This window comes from Macaca mulatta, chromosome 14 (genome assembly GCF_049350105.2).
Source record: "Macaca mulatta isolate MMU2019108-1 chromosome 14, T2T-MMU8v2.0, whole genome shotgun sequence".
Taxonomy (NCBI): domain Eukaryota; kingdom Metazoa; phylum Chordata; class Mammalia; order Primates; family Cercopithecidae; genus Macaca; species Macaca mulatta.
This window is the reverse complement of record NC_133419.1, coordinates 30,009,990-30,033,789: the sequence shown is the minus strand read 5'-3', so window position 1 is coordinate 30,033,789 and position 23,800 is coordinate 30,009,990. Positions and strand designations below refer to the sequence as shown.

The 23,800-nt window shown below is 41.1% G+C and overlaps 1 protein-coding gene across 7 annotated transcripts in view; it reads right to left on the bottom strand.

The window, feature by feature from the left end:
- Positions 1-240: 240 nt before the first annotated feature.
- Positions 241-23,800, bottom strand: part of SLC1A2 (solute carrier family 1 member 2) — a 167,095-nt gene continuing 143,535 nt past the window's right edge. For 4 of the 7 annotated variants that reach the window (XM_077960357.1, XM_015114491.3, XM_077960356.1 and 1 more), the window contains 2 exons: positions 9,658-9,889; positions 3,449-5,062 (listed from right to left, as the gene is read on the bottom strand). In XM_077960357.1, the coding sequence (XP_077816483.1) occupies positions 4,991-5,062; positions 9,658-9,889 (304 nt within the window). In that variant the 3' untranslated portion in view covers positions 3,449-4,990. 7 annotated transcript variants of the gene reach the window in all.

Here is a 23,800-nt window from a genome sequence, read left to right as displayed (position 1 = left end):
TTAGGAAAAAACGTGTATTGGTGTCTCAAAACATCCAACTGTGAATGAACATGGCCACCTTCCAAGCTTGTTATAAGACATAAAATGAATAGAGGCTTGAATTTAATTTCTCCCAGAGGGGATGAGAAAAATCTAAACTGATAATTCATTATTGTGGGCTCCTTCAACTTAAAATGTAAATAGGTCACATTTTATAGTAGGAAGCCTCTTAAGAAGGAAACAAAGCAGAGATCATAATACGTTGGGATCACAGGGCTGGAAGGGGATTTTAATCATTTAATCCAACCCCTTCACTTTTCATATGGGAGAAAATGGGGCTTGGACACAAAATGACTTACGTAAGTCATACAGCTAAAGATGGGCAGAGTTGAAATCAAATGTTCCCTCTACCAAACCATGTTGTTTCTTATCATCTCTATGTCATTGCCTGAATTAGCTGTGTTACGCTACAAAGTTGGATATTATTTAATCAAGATTCTCTGTTATCTGTTTTAAAACCAAGCCTCACACTAATTTGTGTGATGGCTTACTAAGCTGTCTGTTTGCAAAGCAGCAACAATAAGTGGAATGATAGGAAAGAAGGAGGAGGAGTAGAAAATTTGGTTTTCTTTTAGGGAAAATCATAAGCACATGTTTCATGAGCAACTGGAAACTCACTCTACACTAGGAGAACAATCTGCCTCTAGTGCCACCTGCCTGGGTTGGCACTCAGTGATCCTTCTAGGCTTAACCAGAAATTACTACAGATACTGAGACCATTTATCTTCTTTGACAACTAGACTTACAAAACTCTCACTCCAGAATTCCTTCAGGCTGTTTGCTTTAACTTAGTCTTCTTACACCTCCAGACTCTAGCATTCTTATTCAAGGAACAAGTATGATAATAACTGAAAATTTCATTTGGTCCTTTTTCTTGGCTTGGAATGAGTTCAGCTGGAGAATAAGTAAAACAAACCAGCAGCTCAGACAACTAGATAGCCGTAAGAGTTAGAGAGCAGCGAGGTGAGAAAAATCACTTCCACTAGGGTGTAACTGCTGTGCACTTTCAGTCATCAAACCAGGTGAGAGCTGATGAGACTTGTTTTTCAGGAGTCAGAACTATGGAGAATTCTCTCTGAGCATGGATATACCTACTTGAATTTATTGCTGCATTCCATGGGAAAATATTGCACCTGTGGCCGAAGCCTTGATTCTGACAAAAGTAAAACACTATAAGATAACTTTTGCTATTGAGAGCAAAGGGACGTGTAGTATTTGCAAAAACATGGCAGAATTGGGTTTCCTTTGGGGGACCCAGTAAATGAGTTTCCCAACCACTTTATTCCAAAAGGGCTTCTTGACTAGATACATTTGCAAATGACATATTTCTCCATGCACAAGTGGAAATGACCAGAGACTCTCTAATCAACAGGTCATTGGGATTCCTGGCATCACCTAGCAGGAATCTCCCCATGACTTGAATTTTTCCTAAGCCTTTCTCACATTCCATGAGTCTAAATCCAGAAGCTAGGCATTTTGGCACCCCTTCTTTCAGCTTTCATGAATATCCAGGCTGACTAGTGGTTCGAGAGGAGAAAGAAATATTTGTCTTTTACAGGGTATGGTAACTTCCACAGGCAGCAAAACCATAGGCTGTGTCTCTACACACTCAATAGGTAGTAAAAACTGAATCTGATAGCTCTGTGGTTCAGATGTCATAAGCTAGAGTCCTATGTTGAAGATCTGTGAGATCTAGATGATTGCCCTGATTTTCTGATGCTCTTTGTATGGGAAGCATGCCCTCAAAGAGCTAAGGTAAAGCATTACCTTGAAAGATAAGCCATTCTTCTCACCCACTGGATTTGATTGATTGAATTTGAGTAAGTAATTAACTGATGATTCCACTTGGGTTTCTCAAAGGATAAGAATGAGAAAGAGAAGAATTAAAGTCTACTTGGTTGGTTTTCTCCTGAAATGATTCTGATTCCTAAAAAAAGTGAATGAGTCTATAACAAAATGGCATTGCCAAAGCCCTGATTTACAGACCTTACAGGATGCAGTGTGTGTATGTTTCTGGCCTGCTGTAACTGTATATAAATATAACATTTATGCATTATCAAACAGTAACAGACTATTACAAGCATTCATATACATGTTGAACCAATTAGGATAAATCTACACATATAATTGACAGGTTAAATGTATTCTATTCAGATAAAGGTTATTAGAGGTATACCTTGGATCCATTTGTTCTGTTTATGGCACATATGCTGGGCAAAGAAAATCGCAAATGGGCATGGCATGGGAGAAATAAATGAGGCTTAAAAAAAACCAAAAAAAAAAAACAAACAAAAAAAAACAGAGGACATAGACATATGTCTACATACATTTTGGATTTTCAGGCTAGTCCTGAGTTCAAGAAATTGTTTATTTTTAATATGACTTATTGAATTTCCAGATAAGTATGATTTTCTATGATATTCTCATGAGACTTCCTGCAAACAGTAAGTCTCGAACCAGAAAAACTTGCTTTGTGAAGTTGTACACCTTGTTTCTTCCAAACACATTGTCTACTGATATATTTACAGGCTAATAGGATAGCTAGGAAAAAGTTGAAGACAAAACACACCAGAAAGGTTTCAGGCAGAGTTTTGAGAAGACAATCCTGTGATCACTCCTTTGAGAAACATGCCCATATATACAAATCCCAAAGTTGGCCTTCCATAGCAAAAAACAACAAGCTCCTAAACACTTTGCCTAGAGCCTCCAACTTACCATAGAAAAGCTCTTGGGAACACCACTTAAAGAAAATCCTAAACAGTTTCACAGCTAAACCCAAGAACTGTCTCCTTAACCTGCAACATTTGCTGTAAAGAATGCATTTTCTGACCAGGCGCGGTGGCTCATGCCTGTAATCCCAGCACTTTGGGAGGCCGTGGCGGGTGGATCACGAGGTCAGGAGATTGAGACCATCCTGGCTAACATGATGAAACCCATCTCTACTAAAAACACAAAAAATTAGCCAGGCGTGGTGGCATGCATCTGTAGTCCCAGCTACTTGGGAAGCTGACACAGGAGAATCGCTTGAACTAGAAAGGCAGAGGGTGCAGTGCAGTGAGCCGAGATCGTGCCACTGCACTCCAGCCTGGGCAACAGAGCGAGACTCCATCTAAAAAAAAAAACAAAAATGAAAAGTTGCCTAATACTGTTCAGTAGTGATCCGTATCCAAAAATAACTAGGGTTTAGGAGACAAAAACAACTGGAATCTCATGTCTCTTGTATGTTTCAAAGGTATCTGATTTAGAAGAGAGAAGTCACAAGGAGTAGATAAGAAAGGCTATTTGAGGTCCATAAGCACCCTCATCTCAGAGAATTTGGGTTCTATAAACCATGACTATCTCAGCATCCCTCTGCTGGTTTCATATAATACAGCCTACTCTCACCTATAAACAAGGTTCTACATACTTCTTAGAGTCAAATGTGCTTTATTTCTCAATGATTAAAGTCCCAAGCTTACTCCCAAACCCAACAACATTAGGAAAATACTGTGCATTATTCAATAAAAAAAGGATAGTAGAGACATTAAAAATTTTAGCTTGCATAACCAATCATTAAGAACTTGTTGGCTGCCTACTGCATGCAAGGCACTGTGCTACACCAATTATATTATTTATTCCTTAACACTTCACAGCCTTAAACAAGATTCCATCCATGAAGTTGTACAGAGCCATCCTTGGTTGCCACGTCATTGTTCAAGGCTGCCTGGACTCTGCCATAGGAATGTCACTTTTATAGGGTTTTGCACAGATGTTTGTTTTCTGTTCCTCTCTACTGAGAAGATTGAGGAGGAAGACTGGCTCTGCTTCCAATTGTGTCCTATAACTGGTTTTATGTGCTTTGATAGAAGATAACAAAATGCTTTCTACATATTAGATAAATACCAGTATTTTTGTTTCATCAAGAGATGACATTAAAAGAGGCACAGCCAACACAAGTGTCTTCCATGTGTGAGGACAGCAAAATGTCGAGGCTTTCTAGGATGAAGACATGATGACTGAAATAATTGACAGATTAAAAATGTCTTTGTCTTTAGGAACTCAAAAAATAATATTTTGGGTTAAACAAAGCAAAACATACACCAAATAATCTCACTTGATTTTACTACACCAGGTGAAGGCAAACCAAACATAAATAAATTTGAATATTTAACTCTGGTTAAATTTTATGTTGACTGTGCTCTCTTACTTTTGTCAATGTGTACAGTGGTTATATATAAAATACTTTCTAATCAATTATCAAATTTAGAAAGAATTATGAAGCATAGTTTGAAATTTCAACCATTGTTCTCATAGATTACACAGGGTAAGGCAGAGATGTAATAGGTTCTTTAATCAACTGCCTTTAAGAGCATGGCTCCCTCTAAAACTCTCTTTGAAACATTTTACTTAAAGAGCATATGGAAAATAAATTGTCAGAATTCCCTAAGACAGGTATTTGCTTTTAATCAGCCCATGTGCAAACTCTACTAGACATTTTAAAGGGAGTTACTTCTAGAGGCTTTTAATAGAATCTCTTGTGCATAACAAGGCGAGACATGGAGAACACTTTAAGGAATAACACACTGTGTGTTTGCTCATTATCCCAAGTCCCTGGAGTATACCACACTGCTTTACTCATGTCCCCTGGGAAAAGAGCATCCAGGGAGAAAAGTGAAGCTGGCAAGAACATGTCTTCAATTCAAACTGATTCCTCCAGCAGCATCCATTCAAATAATAATACAAGTGAGAAAATTAGACGGTTATAAAGCATTATTTGGCAAAGACACAGCACCGTGCCTGTCATCACTGACTCACAAGAGCTCCTCTAAGCCTCGGCTAACAGATTAAGTAAACATAGAAATATATGCATTTTTTTTCATTTTTTTCCTTTTTAAAGAAAGCTTGTTTAAATCATCATTTACCATAGGATACGCTGGGGAGTTTATTCAAGAATTTGCTGAGACTCATATCCTTATTTCTCACGTTTCCAAGGTTCTTCCTCAACACTGCAGTCGGCTGACTTTCCATTGGCTGCCAGAGTTACCTGAAAATAATTATCATCAACATCCAGCTTACAGGCCATGAACCAGAAGAAAGCCCTGTGGGTTATGTGGAGAAGCACCAAATCCAAGATTATATGACATGACTGAAATATTAGTTTTAAATGGAGTTCTTTCCAAATTGAATTTGAGCCTGTCTTGGGTTTCAACAGTGATCTGTGAATTTTAAAAATCCATATCTGGGCCGGGCGCGGTGGCTCAAGCCTGTAATCCCAGCACTTTGGGAGGCCGAGACGGGCGGATCACGAGGTCAGGAGATCGAGACCATCCTGGCTAACACAATGAAACCCCGTCTCCACTAAAAATACAAAAAAATTAGCCGAGCGTGGTGGTGGCGCCTGTAGTCCCAGCTACTCGGGAGGCTGAGGCAGGAGAATGGCGGGAACCCGGGAGGCGGAGCTTGCAGTGAGCCGAGATCGCGCCACTGCACTCCAGCCTGGGCGACAGAGCGAGACTCCGCCTCAAAAAAAAAAAAAAAAAAAAAAAATCCATATCTGCCGTGGGAGTATCAGTGTATTAAAGCTGCTTTGCAATTTGGGGAATAACTTCTACTATGTTTTTAGTGTTGCAGGGTGTCTAACTACCCAAAGATCCATCACACAATAACACAGTCCTTAAAATATAGTGCCCACGTGCTACTCCATACAACCACAGAGGAAGAAATCCAGAACTAGGTATCTAGTTCTACTCATGCATGTGAAAGATTCAGTTGCAATGACACCAGGTAGATGGCATACATGTCTAATTTTTATATCAGAAATCATGACGTTTCAGCTGTGCCAAATAAGCTATCCCAGCTTTAAAGATTAAAAAGAAAAGTAGGGAGAATTAAAAGTCTGAGATTGGTGACAATGTTTATCTAAATTACTTAAATGCAGACATTTAATAATCAGATATAATTACCATCTATATTATGCTATATTATTACCAGACCATCTATATTATGCTTCCCTGGCTCAAAGTGAACTGAACCTTTTTGCAGAATAGGAGGTTTTCCCCTCCACTTCTAAGTAGTTTTCCTAGCTTACCTTCTGTCTGTCCTCAACGTCATGTGCAAACTTAAACCCACGACTGATATTCCACATAATGGAGAGACTGGATTTATGAAAGCATTAGAATATGAAGACATGACAAACACAGCAATGTTTGAAAGAAATCTGACTTTCTTCTTACCCAAGTGGAAGTGAAATGCATGCATCATGACCACATACAACATGCTAGGAACAGAAAACCAAGTGCCCTTCAACGAATCAAGCAAAGGAAAATAAAAACCATTCATCCAATCCCCATTAGCCCCTCAATTTTTTTTTTTCCGAAAAACAGACCATGCAATTAGCAATGACAGCTCCACATGCAGTTATTCTGATTAAACTTGAAAACTATTGTGTAACTTCAAACTACTATTACCAGGCAAGAGTTTGAATACACAGACCAACGAGACATAACAATGCTTGAAATGGTTAAAGTTTTGACCAGAGCTGCAGCAAATTTGTTTCCCTTTCAGTGAACTGTCAAGAAAGACTGCCAGGGACAGACTGTCTGCCTGGAGAAAGTTGCCTGTTCACTATGATCTTGAATGTGCCTATTTGGCTCTCGGTGATGAACCACATCAATAGTGGTACAAAATTATCAATCACAGTGTGGTGCCTTTGGAAGACCAGACAGCACTTGGGGGGAAGTGTTTTTTTGTTTTTTGTTTTTTTTGTTTGTAAATACTGGGGCCTATGTTTCAAAGTATCTGGGACAGCAGCTTTTTTTTGGCATTTCCTTTCTTGGTTGGGCTAAAGAAAGCTAGGACTCCATTCCCCAATCCTCTCTGCTCCAACCACTTGGATAATAGAAAAGAAAAAGAGGATGGCATTGGCAGCAAGTGCTGACATCTCCCATCTCAGTTTTTAAAAAGTGGGAAATAGCGAGACAGAATTAACCATAAGGAAGCTCAAAGGAATAAATAAATGTGACCCAGATATCCTCAGAAAGGTGTAAATGTATCTCCATGGCTCTGGCTGCCTCCTTCCCACATCAGCGTCAACACAGTTAACTGATTTAGAGTGAGAAAAATCAACTTGCTTTACCTAGCAAAGGCTGAGGATAAAATAGCCTTCACTGAGCTGAACCCAACCATTTCATTAAAAATGTAAACAGCTGAAACAGTTGATAAACCAATAGAGCTATTTTCATCATCTTCAAGACCTGCTCAGCTTGACCACTGGTCACCTAAAGGCTAATTAACCAATGAGTTTGCAGATGGTTGGCTGACTGACCATTTATATAGAGATTGATCCACTATCTCTATGGAATGTCCAGCAAAAACATTATCTGAAATACAGCAAGGACTAAAGATGCTAAAAGGATACATTCAACAAATATTTATTGAGACCCCTACAACATGCCAGACACTATTTTAGGTGCTGGGTCACAGTAGTATAACTGGGGACAAAGCCTTACTGCTAATTAGCTTACTTCCTACTGATATGGATAATTCACAACATTTCCTTATAGGGCTTGAAATAGTTTGCTTTTAAAAATGAAGCAAATTGGCCAGGCACAGTGGCTCACGCCTGTAATCTCAGCAGCTCGTGAGGCCGAGGCGGGTGGATCACCCGAGATAAGGAGTTACTGACCAGAGAAATCCTGTCTCTACTGAAAATACAAAAAAAAAAAAAAAAAAAAATCCCAGCTACTCAAGAGGCGGAGGCAGAAGAATCGCTTGAACCTGGGAGGCGGAGGTTGCGGTGAGCAGAGAGCACGCCGTTGCACTCCAGCCTGGGCAACAAGAGCGAAACTCTGTCTCAGAAACAAACAAAAAGAAGCAAATTTATCCTCATGTGCTTGATGTCCTTCAAAAACAAATCCAGGAAGTCTGAAATCTAAAGATATCTCCACGTGCACACACCTTCTTTTTAAAAAAGTGTCCTACAAAATATTAAGAAGCCTCTTGAGAAACTCCAAAAGGGCCATACGCAATTAACCACTAGGATTCTTCTCAAATATAATTATGAAATTTTTAAAAAATTGTGATGTTTTGTTTTACATAACTTTTCCTCATATGGCAATAATTTGAGTTCAAGTCTTATCAACATTGTACATTCTTCTTGCTGTCCTCCAGTGCCTAATTTATGGCTTTATAGATAATAGGCATTTAGTAAATACTTGATGAATAATCAAAATATAGGATCTCACAGGAATGAGACAGGGACACTCAACTAAACCTTACAAGGCACACAACAAGTACTTAAATATAATAGAACATAAAGCCATTCACAAGATTATTGACCCTTGTTGATTCAAACTAACATTTTGACAGGGAATAATCCAGCGCATTCACTCAGATGTGGGAAACACCAGCTTTCCATGAGAATGCATCATGTCCTTTAGGCACATCTGAATTTCTAATAATTTGAATCATTTTCACTGAGTCAATTAATAAACTTGTGCAATTGCCTCTTGATGGATGGTTTCCCTCCCTAATTTGTTTCAGAGTCCTTGTTCACCCATGTATGTATCTTACATAGAGAGGACAAGCAAAAGCCTGTGCTAGTCCACAAGAATTCTGGACCTATGTTACAATCCAGTAAAGAGAATTATTTCTGTGACATCCTTAGTTGCCCAGCAAGAGCCATAGTATGTATTTGTAATGACCCAGAAGTAATAAAGGAAGAAATTAGTGATTAAATGTGACCTTGTCAACAGAAGTCAAAAAGGTACCAGAGATCTCTGGCTGGGTTCAGCTTGTCCTCAGCTGCTGTGTGGAATCATTTTAGAAACCAACCCCCAGAGTTGATTCTGCTCACCTGCCAGGGTTTCTCCAAGTTTGCTTTACTCTGGTCATGACACTCTGACTTTGACAATGTCAAATTAGTTACAATGAAGGCTAGACAGAGCCCATCAAGCTTGAAGAATTAGCACCCAACAGCTTGGAGGAGAGCCCAGAACATCCATGCTGCATGGCGCAGCCAGGCAGTGTCTGAGATGTAGTGTTTTTAAAAAGACATTTCTGGATAATTGTCCTGAAGGATACCTGTTCTCTACTTGAAATTGTTTACCCACTTTTGGAGCAAGGTACTCTCAGGTCAAAATTCACCTTTCCCACAAAAGAAAAAGATAGTTGTGTAAAGTTCTGTGGGCACATTTTTGACCAATATGTGATATATAGCAAGGACAATACTTGTGATAGGTACATCAGCTTGGGATTTCTCTTGATGTTTCAATTGAGGAATCAAATATTTGAAAGTCAGAAAAGCTCTAGTAACCACAAATTCTTGGGCAAAATATTCAAGATAACTGGTCAAATTAGTCAAGTGGGGTAGATGGGGGAATCCAATGGTTGTTTCATGTCACATGGACAAAATAAGCAACTGATTGACTCTTTCTCTGTCAGACTTGTTGATTTCCTGCCACGTTAGACACAGAATTAGATGATCTGGGACTCACAGAAGCTTGGGTTACATGATTCTTTAGGAAAATAAATGTGACAATAATACATGCAGGGCTTTATGGTTTGTTTGTTTTTTTTTCTTAAGAAATCGAGCATGCACTACTATATACAGGTCTCGATATCCATGAATGGGAAATGTACCTTGCACTCATCTACTATGACAGAGTTGTGTGCAGCATAGACACATTGATTAGAGTTGCTTTCCCTATGGTTCTTCATGTCATCATAAATGGATTGAGTCTTGGTCATTTCAATATCTTCATGCACTCGATGCTGGGAGTCAATGGTATCCAGCTCAGACTTGGAGAGGTGATAGACTATCCCAGCCCCAAAAGAGTCACCCACAACATTGACTGAAGTTCTCATCCTGTCCCTGAGAACAAAGAACAGAAAAGGTTCAGTGAGGAAGCAGTATTATGTGGTGGTTGAGAGGTCAAGGTCTAGAGTCAGAGAGATGTAGGGTTGAGTTCTGGCTCTACCTTTTCCCTCTGCTTGATTTGGGGCAAGTTACTTAACCTTCATGAGCCTTGACTTCCTTGTTTGTCAGTTGGAGATGATGCTTATACTTCTCTCATAGACCGTGTGAAAATTCAGTGAGATATTATACGTAAAGGGCTTGGTAAAATGTCTGGCAAATGGTAAACACCAATAACCAGTAGCAAAGGAAAAGGAGGAGGAGGAGGAGGAAAGAAAGGATTAAAGAAAAATAATGTGTCTAAATCAGAATTAGTACACAGGCTCCAGACACACCTAGCTGAGTGCAGCAACCACTCCTGATTTAAACTGTTCTGTTTTTGAAGACTCTACACTATTTCTGCTTATGTTACTTATTAGTTTTACTGGAAAAACTAACCATCTGTGAACTTTCTCATAGTAGAAAAGTCACTGTTTTTGTAAGAATGGGAACTAAGCCTTCCTTTCTCCCTGCACCCACTTCCCTCACACACAGACACAGCTGTTAGATAAGAAATCCAGCCATAATTTTCTCATTGACCAATATGTGTTATAACTGACTACTCGTCCTGAAAAAAACAAAATACTTTATCTTGCTCTATTAACCTAAAAAAAAATTAAATCTCCCAGAGTGTTTCTGGAATCAGGAAATATTAAGAAAATCCTTCTCCAAATCTTGTGTTGCAAGTTTTAACTTGAAAAAAGGATGGTTGATAACTCTCTCTCTCTCAGAAATTCAGTGCCAGGAAAGCTAATTAAATTCTTAAGAGTAAGTTTTCTCCTCTCATCCATAAGTTCAAGTCAAATCAGTGTGAAGAATCCTTTTGGCCATGTTTACCAGATATTCAAAGTCTTAAAAGGATGCTGAAAAACTACAAAAAATGTTTTAAAAAAATTAAAATGAAGTTGTTTACATAAAGATGCTGCTGAGACAGTCTTAGTCCAGGACATTGTAGCTTTCAATTCAAATAATATTAGTTCCAGGCAAAGCGGAAACTTTAACTTGTTCTTGGAACAAACTCTAAATAAATTCTAGTTGCTATTATTAAATCTATTTCTTATTAGAGAATAATAAGGAAGCTGCACTAGGAAGAATCAGGCCTGGCTCCCTTGCAAGGCCAGTTGTTTGCAAAGTATAAGCTGGTCGTCTTTCTGATTTCAACTAAGAAGAAAATGTGGGGAAAATTGTGATCAAAGCTGGAGTTTAACTCTTTTGGGCCTCTCTCCATCTGAGAATGCTCTTGCGCCTCTTCTGCTTTGGAGAATCCGCCTCAGGGTGATCGTGTCTACATCTGAACGAAGACTGGGTCTTGAGGTCATCCACAAAATCGGGCACTTGGAATACGTGGCTAAGAAGTCCCAGTGTATGGGTTTTAGGAAGGAATACATGACAGTAGTTAAGAAAAAGCACAGACTTTAGAGGCAGCCTGATTTGGATTTGAATGCCAATTTGTCCCTTGCCTGTGTGACAACCCTGATGATACTTGACATTTGAGAGCCTTAGTTGCCTCATTCATAAAATGAATATAATAAAAATCTCCAATACATAAGGTTGTGGTGAAGATGAAATAAGATAACAAAGTGCTTACATGCTTCCGGACATTTAATAGGAACTCAAAAAAATATTTAATCTATGATGTATAATTCTAATATTATTATAAATTGTATCAAGTCAATTCAAATATATTTGTGGCAACTTCTAGGTAGCTCATCCAAATATGGCTAGTTAAGTTACTATCACCCCCTGAAAACATTAACCCTATTTATAGCACAATTTCTATGGCAACACTCCCAACTAACTAGCTGACCTATTTGTCCATTATATGGTTGTGGTCTACTTTGGAGCTACTCCACTATACTTTCAGTCCCTCCTGGAATGTATCCTGAGTCATATATCTGTGAAAGGAAAGCAAAAACTCCAGCCCCCAATTTACTATGTCAAATGGAAAAAAAAAAAAGAAAAAGCCGAAAGTTGAATCATGCAAGAAACTGCCTTTCCTTCTGTTCCTAAGCAGATAGCTAATAGTTAAATATCTCCACAGGTAGCTACTCTATGTTCACCTTATCTTATGTAAAGTGCCAATTTACTGAGCACAAGACAAATACCTAATTATCTATTCCCCTACCAGCTTCTTTTCCCTGGCAACATGTGGATTCAGTAAAGTGACCAGACTCTCCCTCTTTTCCCTCCAGACTGCATTTCCCTTTTAAATATGGAAGCCCTCAAAATCATCTTTGGAGAAAAGTACCGGCTACAGACTGTTACTGTGATTCCATGTTTTTTTCTTCTGGGCATGTCTTTAACCTTGGAAAAATAAGCTTCTAAATTGATTGAGACCTGACTCAGATACTTTTTAGTTTACATATCCAATACCTTTGACCAATTGCAAAATTTCAAAGAATGCTAAAGTCTTCCAGAGCAATACTCTGAGTACCCACTCATCTCATAGCCCAGAATAATTTGCATTATTGGCAAAGAAAGAGACCAAAGGTAATGATGGTGGTGGTGGTGATAATGATGAGGACAATTAAATTTATATCACACTTACTATGTGTAAGAATATTCTTTATAGGCTGGGCATGGTGGCTCACGCCTGTAATCGCAGCACTTTGGGAGGCCGAGGTGGGTGGATCACCTGAGATCAGGCATTTGAGATAAGCCTGGTTAACAATACAGTACTAAAAGTACAAAATTAGCCGGGCATGATGGTGTGTGCCTATAATCCCAGATACTCGGGAGGCTAAGACGGGAGAATTGCTTGAACCTGGGAGGCAGAGGTTGCAGTGAGCCGAGATGATGCCACTGCACTCCAGCCTGTGCAAGAGTGAGACTCTGCCTCAAGAAATTAAAAAAAAAAAAAGAATATACTTTATAGATACTACCTTATTTAACCCTCACTATAACTCTGAAGAGGGATTATTATTCATATTTACTAGATGACAGAACTAAGGCCTGGAGAGATTAGTGGCTTCCCAAAGTCTCACATCCTAGTAAAGTCATAAAGCAAGTGTGAACACAGGCAGTACTACTCCAGAATCCAGCATCTGCCACATGTTGAGAAGCACCCTGGAACCACACAGCCCTGGTTTTGAATCTAGCTCAGCCACTTACTAACTGTGCAATCTGGATGACTTACTGCTGTGATCTGAATGTTTGCATCCCCCCCAAATTCATATGAAGAAACCTAATCTCCAAGGTGATTGTATTTGGAGACGGGACCATTGGGAGGTGATGAGGTCACATGGGTGAAGCCTTCATGAATGGGATTGGTGGCCTCAGAAAAGGGGCCCAACAGAGACTCGTTGGCCTTTCTACTATGTGAGGCTAGAGTGAAAAGATAGCTGTCTATGAGGAAGCAGACCCTCACCAGACAAAGAATCTGCCAGTGCCTTGATCTTGAACTTCCAAGCCTCCACAGAACTGTAAGAAATAAATTTTTGTTGTTTATAAGCCACCTGGTATATAGTATTTTGTTATGCAGTCTGAATGGACTAAGACACTTGCTCAACCATAATTTTTCTCTTGTAGCCAAAATAACTATTAATACTTTATAGAATTTGAGGAAGACAAATTCAGTTCCTAGCCCATAGTTGACACTCATTACGTGCTGGGTCTTTTTGGGGATAACTCCACTCACATACCATGTTTTGAACAAAAACACAAAATACTATGCTAAAGGGTTAACGACTTTTCCAGTTTAACAAATCCATTTCCACTCAAGTGGTTGACATAAGTTTACAAACGACTGCTTCTTCAACCCTTGACACCAAATCCTTGCTCTCCAGAAGCAGCCACTGAAGTAGTCAAGTTTTTGGAATAGGATTTCTGAGTAAGTTTTCCCCATATTTTTTCTTTTTACCACCACATCTCTTCCATGCCATCAGATCTCCCTGCATCTGAAAAAGAACTCTGGCCAATGAAATAGCCATTAGGACAGGAATGGATGCAAGACAGAGTTGTACAGGATAAAAGCAGACTGGCTGAATGCAGTGGCTCATGCCTGTAATCCCAGCACTTTGGGAGGCAGAGGTGGGTGGATTACTTGAGGTCACGAGTGCAAGACCAGCCCAGTCTCTACTAAACCCAGTCTGTACTAAAAATACAAAAATTAGCCAGGCGTGGTGGTACATGCCTGTAATCCCAGCTACTTGGGAGGCTGAGGCAGGAGAATCGTTTCAGCCTGGGAGGCGGAGGCTGCAGTGAGTCAAGATTGTGTCACTGTACTCCAGCCTGGGCAACAGAGCAAGACTCTGTCTCAAAAATGAATGAATGAATGAATGAATTTTTTAAAAACAATAAAAGCAGATTGATGCTTTTATTCTTTTGATGGAAAATCAAGATGCAAAGGACCCTGGATCTTGGGTGAGAACACTAACCCAGGTCTTCTGGTTCCCACTTGAGGAAATCACTTTTCACCTGAGCATGAAATAGGGAATGAGGCTAATACCAGCCTCACAGGAGGTTGTATTAAGTGGAATAAGAAAAATACTAGACATGCTTTAAGTACTCATTGTAGGTTACAGGCATACATGAGCATGAAAATGTTCCTTTTCTTACACCTGTTAATAGCCAAGTAGAAAGAAAAAGAAAACATCAACTCTAATACTTTGAGTTCTTTGTTAGTGAATTTATTTATTCAACAGATGTTTAATAAGCTTCTTAGAGTGTGTAAGGGCACTATGCCAATTGCCCAGGCAGCAAAAATCCTTCCTAAACTCCCTTTTCCCCAAGAACCCATGTACTGTTTATTTGTCTATCTCCTCCAGTAGAGTGAGATAAATGTTCAAAAAGAAATGAGTACAGAGTGCTACAGGGTCATATAGGTAGAACACTATCACACTTGCGTCATAATAAAAGCTTTAAGTAGAAATATCTTGAGTTGGCCCTAAGGATAAGTCCAAGAAAATGAGCTAGAGAGAGGAAGGAAATAATATGCAGGAAATCTAAGAGGTAGGAACACTTAGATGAATTCAGGATGGCTAACAAGTATAGTGAGAGACGCAGAAAATAAGAATTAACCAAATCATGTATCAGTCAAGTTCAGGGGTTAGTCTTTATCAGTCAAGTTCAGGGGTTAGTCTTTATCCCAAGTGTAATGAAGTACCATTGAAAGAAAAGATCATGTTTGTTCCATTGTGAAGAACAAACTAAAAAAAGATAAGCCTGAAAGAGTGAAATCCAGTTAGTGAGGATATGGTGGATTTGGAAAAAGATGGATTTGAGCAAGACTCAGGAGACAGAATTACAGGACTTGAAGACTGGTTATAGGGAATAAAAAAGAGTCAAAGATTCCTCTCAGGTTTCTGGTTTGGGCAACCAGTAGACAATGTAAGCACATGTAGGGAGTATGATGAGTTGGAGTGGAAAAGATTCTGGCTTTGGTTTGGAAACGTTGAGGGTGAAGCATATGACTCAGTTATGAGCAGATGCCCCACAGATGGCTGATAATATGGACTGACGGTCAGGAGACACATCTGAGATGCAGGTGATAATAGGATTCATCACATAGAGATGGCTGAGGATGCCAGAGAGGTGCTTAGTTAATCCTTGGAGAGAATGCAGAGTGAAAAAAGCAGACAGTCTAGGCTGGAACACTAAGGTCAACCAACATTTAATGAATGGGAAAGATAAGAGCCTGCAAAAGTGAAAGGAAACTAGAAGAGTTTGGTATTTCATAAGTAAATGGAAGTATGCTTCCAAAATAAGGGTGTGGCAAACAATGCTAATTATTATCTAAGGATCAGGTGAGATGAGGGTAAGAAGGTTCTTTGGGAGGCTGAGGTGGGCGGATCATAAGGTCAGGTGTTTGAGACCAGCCTGGCTAGCATGGCGAAACCCCGTCTCTACTAAAAATGCAGAAAATTAGCCAGGCATGATGGCGTGCACCTGTAATCCCAGATGCTCTGGAGGCTAAGGCGGGAGAATCGCTTGCGCCCAGGAGATGAAGGTTGCAGTGAGCTGCGATAGCACTACTGCACTCCAGCCTGGGCAACAGAGCGAGACTCCGTCAAAAAAAAAAAAATAAAGATAAAAAAGTTATTTTGGTTTTAACAACAAAGAGGTAACTATTGGCCTGGCAAGGGCAGTTTCAATACAGAGGTAGTGATAGAAGCCAGCTTACTACAGGTGAAAAATTGAATGTGAGGTGAAGAAATGGAGACATTATGTATAATCAGCTTATTCAAGATGATTGATAAGAAAGGAAGGAGAGGAAATGGCAGATGGAAATGGAAAGGAGATCAAATTTTTATTTTAAGAGGTAGAATATTTGAACATGTTTAAATAAAAAAGAGAAGACGTTGGTGGAGAAGAAGTAACTGAAGACACAGAGAAGGGGGAATAATTGATGAAGTTAGGTTCCTAGAGAGATCAGAGAGGATGGAAGTCCAGAGTGCAGATAAGGGCCATTTCCTTTGGTGGAGGGACTGTATTCCATCAATACAGAAGGGAAGGAGTAAAAGGCAAGGTTATGAAGATAGGTTTCTAAGTGAGAAGGCAGGACGTTAAAGGGGTTCTGTTAAACAGAAAGCTATTAATTTGGATTAAACTAGAATACAGAACCCTCTCATGCCAGGTTTCTCTGCCACAAGGCATTCTGGGAAGATTCCCAGGATGCCCAGCCAGGAGGTAGGTCATGGCTGCTCTACCTGGGTCTTCCTTTCTGAAAATGCTGCAAGGCAGAACACCCTTGAAGCTGCCAGGGGAATGTCTGACCAACTCTGGGGAAGTTTAACTCAGGCCCAAAGCAGGACATGGGAGTTTGCGGTTCATGTGTGGAAAGTTTCTCCACAGGCAAAGAGTTTCATTTTCTCTCACAATCATCCCTGACCACTCAGGAAACCCTGTCTTTCGTGTTGACCTCAGGAGCTTTAAGACTTGGTAAAAAACAACTTTTAGAGTGTGTGACGCCATCTTTGGGTCTAGAGGCTGTGTGTCAGGACTGAAAGAAGGGGATGAAGATGAAAGCTGATCTTGCATTTCATGGATTTTCTTTTTTTTTTTTAGATGAAGTCTCACTCTGTATCGCAGGTTGGAGTGCAGTGGCGTGATCTTGGCTCACTGCCACCACACCTCCTGCATCCTGGTTCAAGTAATTCTCCCGCCTTAGCCTCTCGAGTAGCTGGGATTATAGGCATGCGCCACAATGCCCAGCTAATTTTTGTATTTTTAGTGGAGACAGGGTTTCACCATGTTGGTCAGGCTGGTCTTGAACTCCTGACCACGTGATCCGCCCACCTCAGCCTCTCAAAGTGCTGGGATTACAGACGTAAGCCACTGCGCCTGGCCCATTTTGTGGGTTTTCTACAGATGACACAGCTATGCTTTAGAGGTCACCAGGAACCAAAAATGAGAGAGGGGCTTGACTGAGTTATTTCACACTGAGTCACTGGGTCTGGTTCACTAGAAGAAAAACAAGTACCAAGGTACTCTGTCTCATCTTCATCTCTCAGTTTATATCCTCTAGCAGGGAAATGTGAAATTGTCTGGAACTCCTGGTTCACAGAGAAGAACAGGGCTGAGGGAGCTGGGTCACCCACAATTCATCTGGTGTCTTGCATTGGATTGAACCATATGAAATTGCCATTTATTTCAATATAAAAAGGTAAAATATTGGCAATTTCATATGGTTCAACTTAATATTGATAGAAACAAAACATAGTGCCTGCCTCTCAGGATGCATGGTGTCAAGGGACTGTCTTTAGGGGCAGGGTGTGGCAGAGGGGTCACTTGAGGCCCCAAACCTGAGGAAGGCTGGCACAGCTCTGGGCATTGAAGGGCTAAAGTCACATGGGGTTAGGGAAGAAAAGGAGATCCATGTAAGCATTGGCTAAGAGTGTGAAGTCCGGATTCCAGCCTAGATAACAATCCCAGCTCCAACAGAAAAGATTTCTTAGCCTGTCCTGCTCAGTTTTCTCATTCATAACATATGGAGAGTGATACTCACCTGCAATCATGTTGAGAAGATAATAACTGCTAACATGTATTGAGTGCTTGTCAACCAAGAGGTCCTCCACCAAGGCTCTTTTATATAAAAGGCTTATAGGACCCAGAAGAAGCTTCTCCTTATATTACCATTTTTAGTCCAAGTGAAAACAGGATCAGAGCATTCTCTCTTTTATTCCTCCACTACATCTTATCCATTTCTTTTTGCACCTAGCATGCTCCATTGGGATTTCTTGACACATTACTAGACTATAAGCTCCTGAGGACTGAGACTATGCTTCATTTACTCATGGCATGGGCTGGGCAGGGGAGAATGGGGAGGCTGGTATGCGGAAGGGGCAGGACCAGGATGGATTGTGAGTTTAAGACTTGAAAGCAGATTAGCTCTAGAGACACAATTGGTTTTTGTTTAGTAAAATATCTAGTTGGATATTTTGGTGGTAAAAAGTCAGAGTGCAGGCCATGATCTAGAAGGATGAGGAAAGAGGCACAGAGAGCTCAGATTACTTTACAGATGAAAAGGAGAGAGGTGTCCAGAGAGCCGGGGAAAGATTCAAAGATGGAGAACAAGGAGGCCCAGGGGGAAATTCCCAGGAGTGGGGAATACTAAAAGATTTTTTTAAAAAGGAGATGCCTAACATTACATTTTTATTTTATTTCTGTCCTACCTGAAATTATTAACAGTGAAATAACACTTGAGATTCAACAGTAGGCGAAGGGGAGATGACTTCTTTTTCATTTTATTACTCTTTTAAACTTTGTCCTTCCCTTTTCTATGAACACGCATTTATTTTGTGATATATTAAAAATGATTTTGCTGCACAGAACTATAGCCCTGCCCCATCCTGCCTTGATCTGCAATTACGCTGCCTCAAGTCAGAGACACTTTGGCGAGGGAGGAAAGGACTTAGTGGAAAAGGGGCCACATTCCTTGGTGACGTTGATGTAGACTGGAGATAAGGTGTAAAAAAGAGAATTCAGTGGAAGTGGGAAATCAAAGCAAAAGACTAAGACAGACATAAGCCCCTAAAATCTTCAAAGAAAAGATTAATGTAGGAATTAGTTTTGTTTTCCACCAGCCATGAGTGGAGGGTAAGTCAGTCAGTTAAGTGTGTGTGTGTGTGTGTGTGTGTGTGTGTGTGTGTGTGGGCGCATACATGTGTGTGTCTTAAATTTTTAAAACAGCAGAACTCAGATGAGCACGCTGGAACACCCAAGGCTATCTAGATCATCTAGGTTTGAACCCCAATTCAGCCAGTTAATATCCACTAAATTGGGATAAGTTACTTCTCTCTGAACCTGTTTTCTCAACCGTAAGACAGTGATAATACTATTAGCTGCTTCATAATCTGCTGTGACTTTTAAACGAGCCCATGTAAAGTGCTTAGAACAATGTCTAACACTTAAGGGACACTCACTAAGTATTAGCTATTTGCATCCTGCATCCTTTCAATCTATTTTTCTGAATGGATGCATGAACTGTCAACTGTTACTCAAAAAAAAAGTAGAGGTGCTCATATACCCACAATCAGAAACTCCTGTTTTCCTTCCCTGTCTCTAGTTCATTGCTTCTGGAAGGGAGTCCCTGGAGACTGCACCAACAGAATCACCTGGGAACTTGTTAGAAATGCCAGTTCTCCAGCCCCACCTCAGATAAATCTCTGGGAGATTTTGGTGCATGCTCAAGTTTGAGAACGAATGCTCTATTCTCTCCAGAGAGGAATGCCAATGGGAGGAGCTTCAGAGCACTCCTGGAGGGTGGAGGCTCTTTGAGGTCTTCCTTCTAAGTGCCATCTCAACTATATTCCCCCATTAGCACATGTGAGCCCAGAAAAGATCTCACCAGCAGAGTCTTACGTGAGAATTGGGCCACAGGTCCACTTGGATTTCACTTTATTTTGATTTTCCTTTTCCTACCTGTAGCCAGACCCAGTTATTTATTACCTCTTCCTGGTATTGGCTCCCATTTATCACTCCATCCTGTCTCTGTCAGAGACATTGGGGTGTCAGCAAGGTCTCTTATAAATATCTGCCAAGGGCTCCTGACACAAAGAGCTTCTTGGACCCAGGGAAAGCTTCTAGTTTTAAACAGTCCCACCCATCCGGTGCTCTGGGACTCGGCATTTTTCAGGACTCCAGAATCTTGGTTTTCACCATGACATTTACAGAGCAGCTAAGCCTGCCTGTTGAAAACCATCCAGGGCTTAAAGGGCAGTAGCGAGGCTGGCTGGTCTCCAGCAGTTGGCAAACACTGTGACACATTAAATGTCACTGTAGGCTTTGTTTGGTTTTAAATGGAAAAATTGCTAGAGTTATGAAAGCTTACAAACCTTGGATAAAGAGAAAAAAAATTCCCCCTTTTCTTCTTGTCTGCTTTTCCTCCACAGGCTACTTATCTAGGGAATGGCCAGTTGCACCCCATCTCATCTTAGCCCCCACCACCACTTACACACTAATGAGCACCCAACAGTCACAGAGCCCATAACCAAGAGCTAGTTTCCGGAACTCCTCTTGCTGGTGAGAAAGAATGTGCCACCATTACTAATTCAAAGCAGATCCGACCTAGCTACAAACAGCTACACACATTTTCCCAGGATCCTCTACCCTTCCTTTTTCTTTTCCTCTTAAAAGGAATGCTCATGTTTATTTTTATACAAACATTCATCCCCAGCAGAATTCTACTCTAGGTCTTAAAACTAGAAGGGCACTCAAAGGCATTGAACCTAGACTCTTGCTTCCAGCCTGATAGGTTATTGCTCCATTTTACACATAATGTAGCTGAGGCTCAGAAAGTCACTTGCCCAAGGTCCTGTGGATAGTAAGTGCAGAGCTCTCAGACCCAGGGCTCCTGCCTCTTAGACTCTCTTTCCCTTCATCACACTCCTCCCTCCATTTGAGATCAGAGCCCTAGAACTAGATAACAGCTCTTCATTTGCCCCTTTCTTCCCACCTCCAGCCAAGGATAGAGTTTTCTCTTACTTGATTTCATCAATATAGTTAATCCAAATGTATCATCCTTTTTTTTTTTTTTTTTAAATTCAGCCAACTCCCTCCTGCTGACACACTTCAGCCCTGGAGTTAGGACGCTCTGCTTTCCTTTGCAAGTGTAAGCATGTGAGCACCTGCGTGGGGCGATCTGGGAGGACCTGGCCCTCCTATTTCATTTGCTAACATTTAGGTCAGAAGTAGGCAGGGTTTTGAATGTTTCATGAAGTGACTCACATCCAACAGGCTTGAGAACAAATGACTGCCAAGAAGGAACAGGGCCCACAATGGCAGACCCACTGGGGGTGGAGGACTTGAATTCTAAGAGTGGCTAAGACCTTGATTGTACCCCATTTGTCCTCATTGAGTCTATTTGTTATTTTCGTGCTGTGAGAAGAAAAAAATAGGTCAAAAATATTTCTCTGGTTAGCATGCAGATTCAGGTGTGTCTTAGTCTGTGCTGCTATAACAAAATACTTGAGATTGGGTAATTTATGAAGAACAGAAATTTATTTCCTCAGAGTTCTGGAGGTTGGTTCCCAATCTCCAAGATCAAGACACTGGCATCTGTCAAGGGCCTTCTTTCTGCATGATGACACAGCAGAAGGCAGAAAGGCAAAGAGAGAGCAAGAAGGGGCTGAACTTGCCCTTTTATAATGCACCAACCCCACTCATGGGTGAAGCCTTCATGACGTAATCACCTTTTAAAGGTCCTACCTCTTAATATTACTACAATGGCAATTAAATGTCAACATGAGTTTTGGACTGGACAAATATTCAAACCATAGCCCAATAGGAGGCCCTAATAAGTGTGTCTTCTCCAACTTTCCCAACTCTGGGCCTCTCTGCTCCTCCTCCCCATTGCTAGAACTGCTTAGTACAAATTAGGAGGCTGTGTAGAGTTGGGTGAAGTGCCCTGACCTGGCTATACAAGCTCTGCTGTGCATCAGGTAAAACACTCAACTCTTCTGATTCCCAGTTTTCTCATCTGGAAATACATCATAGGGCACCTTAATGATTAAATGGGGACAGATGTAAAGATATTGCAGTACCCACCAAATATCAGCCCCTTTTCCTCATTCCTGATCATATTAGTGCATTTTTTCCACTCAAAGGCATTTGTATTATAATGGGGGCAGCCTCTACAATAATATTTTTTAAAAAGATGAATCTCTAATGGTGGTTTAAAGCCTTGGAAATAAGCCCAAGAAAAAAGCGAGGTGATATTGTTGCAGCAGGCAAGGGACCCTCAATGACAACACGCATTGAAAAGACTTGACAGGCAAAGAGTCAAGGGTTTAAGTCAGCAACAAGTCACAGGGAAAGCCAGCAGAACTTAAATGGCTTCCTTCATCTTTCTTCTCATGTGGGAGGACCCTAATTATCACACAGCAACTATGTGGTTAAGAGTAGCACATATTTATTGAGCTCCTACTATGTGCTCTGTCTCTAGACCACTGCCAATGTCTTCATTTCCCCTTGGTCCCCCTTCCATCCAACAGCCTACCCCATTCCTTTGTATCCTTCATCCCCTTCTCTCACAATCCTTCCCACCCATACACCACCATTGACTCTCAGCTGCCTTGTCTGAACAGATGTCATGAGAAAGGCTGTCCCTTGGGGCCAACATAGGACACAGAGAACAACCAAGCTGGCAGGTAAGGATGCCACTACCACCACCTGAGAGACTGGCAGAGACAGAGATGAGGCTATTCTGTTTGCTCTTCACCTTCTGCTAAAGGTATTTCCTGAGCGTTTTCTGATGATGAAGGAGCCAGTCAAGAAGATCCATGGCCTTCCTTGCAGTCCTCCTAAGTTGAACTGACTCTGTTCAGGGAGCCACTTCTTACTTCTGCTTTTGTTTTGTTTTGTTTTGTTTTGTTTTGTTTTGTTTTGTTTTTTTCAGATGGAATTTCACTCTTGTTGCCCAGGCTGGAGTGCAATGGCACTATCTCAGCTCACTGCAACCTCCACCTCCCAGGTTCAAGCGATTCTCCAGCCTTAGCCTCCCGAGCAGGTGGGATTACAGGCATATGCCACCACACCCGGCTAATTATTTTGCATTTTTGGTAGAGACGGGGTTTCTCCATGTTGATCAGGCTGGCCTTGAACTCCCGAACTCAGGTGATCTGCCCGCCTAGGCTTCCCAAAGTGCTGGGCACTTCTTACTTCTAACCTAAGTCCTGTTGTCTGCACCAACAGCAGGCACATCTTATGGAGAGGTTGGGCTTCTTTTTAGCCTTCCCAGATGTCCTTCCTCCCTTCAGCCACTTGCATTTTCCTCTCTTTGGAAGGGTGGGGGTAGGAAGGAGGAACAAACTCAAGTCCACAAAATGTGGTTTCTGAGGCCGGGCACAATGGCTCATGCCTGTAATCCCAGCATTGTGGGAGGCCAAGGTGGGCCGATCACTTGAGGTCAGGAGTTTGAGTCCAGCCTGGCCAACATAGTAAAACCCTGTCTCTACAAAATACAAAAATCAGCCGGGTGTGGTGGCACATGCCTGTGGTCCCAGCTACTTAGGAGGCTAAGGCAGGAGAATTGCTTGAACTCAGGAGGCAGAGGTTGCAGTGAGCCGAGATTGTACCACTGCACTCCATCCTGGGCAACAGAGCAAGACTCCATCTGAAAAAAAAAAAAAAAAATGTGGTTTCCGGCTCTTAAAATCAATGCCAATAAATGTCAGAAAATTTGCTACTGGCAAGTGAGGCAGTTTGAAAAATAAGTGTGGGCACTTTGGCCTTGGGCCTCTGGGCCAGCACTTGTCACTCTGTGCCTCTGACATTGAAGACTGGCATTGCCGGAGGCCCTATCATATAACTCCAATGCTGGACAGGAGGCATCAGTGTATATCTCATAGAACGTCAAAGCCCAAGTGGGCACTTAGAAGGGATCCATTGCAA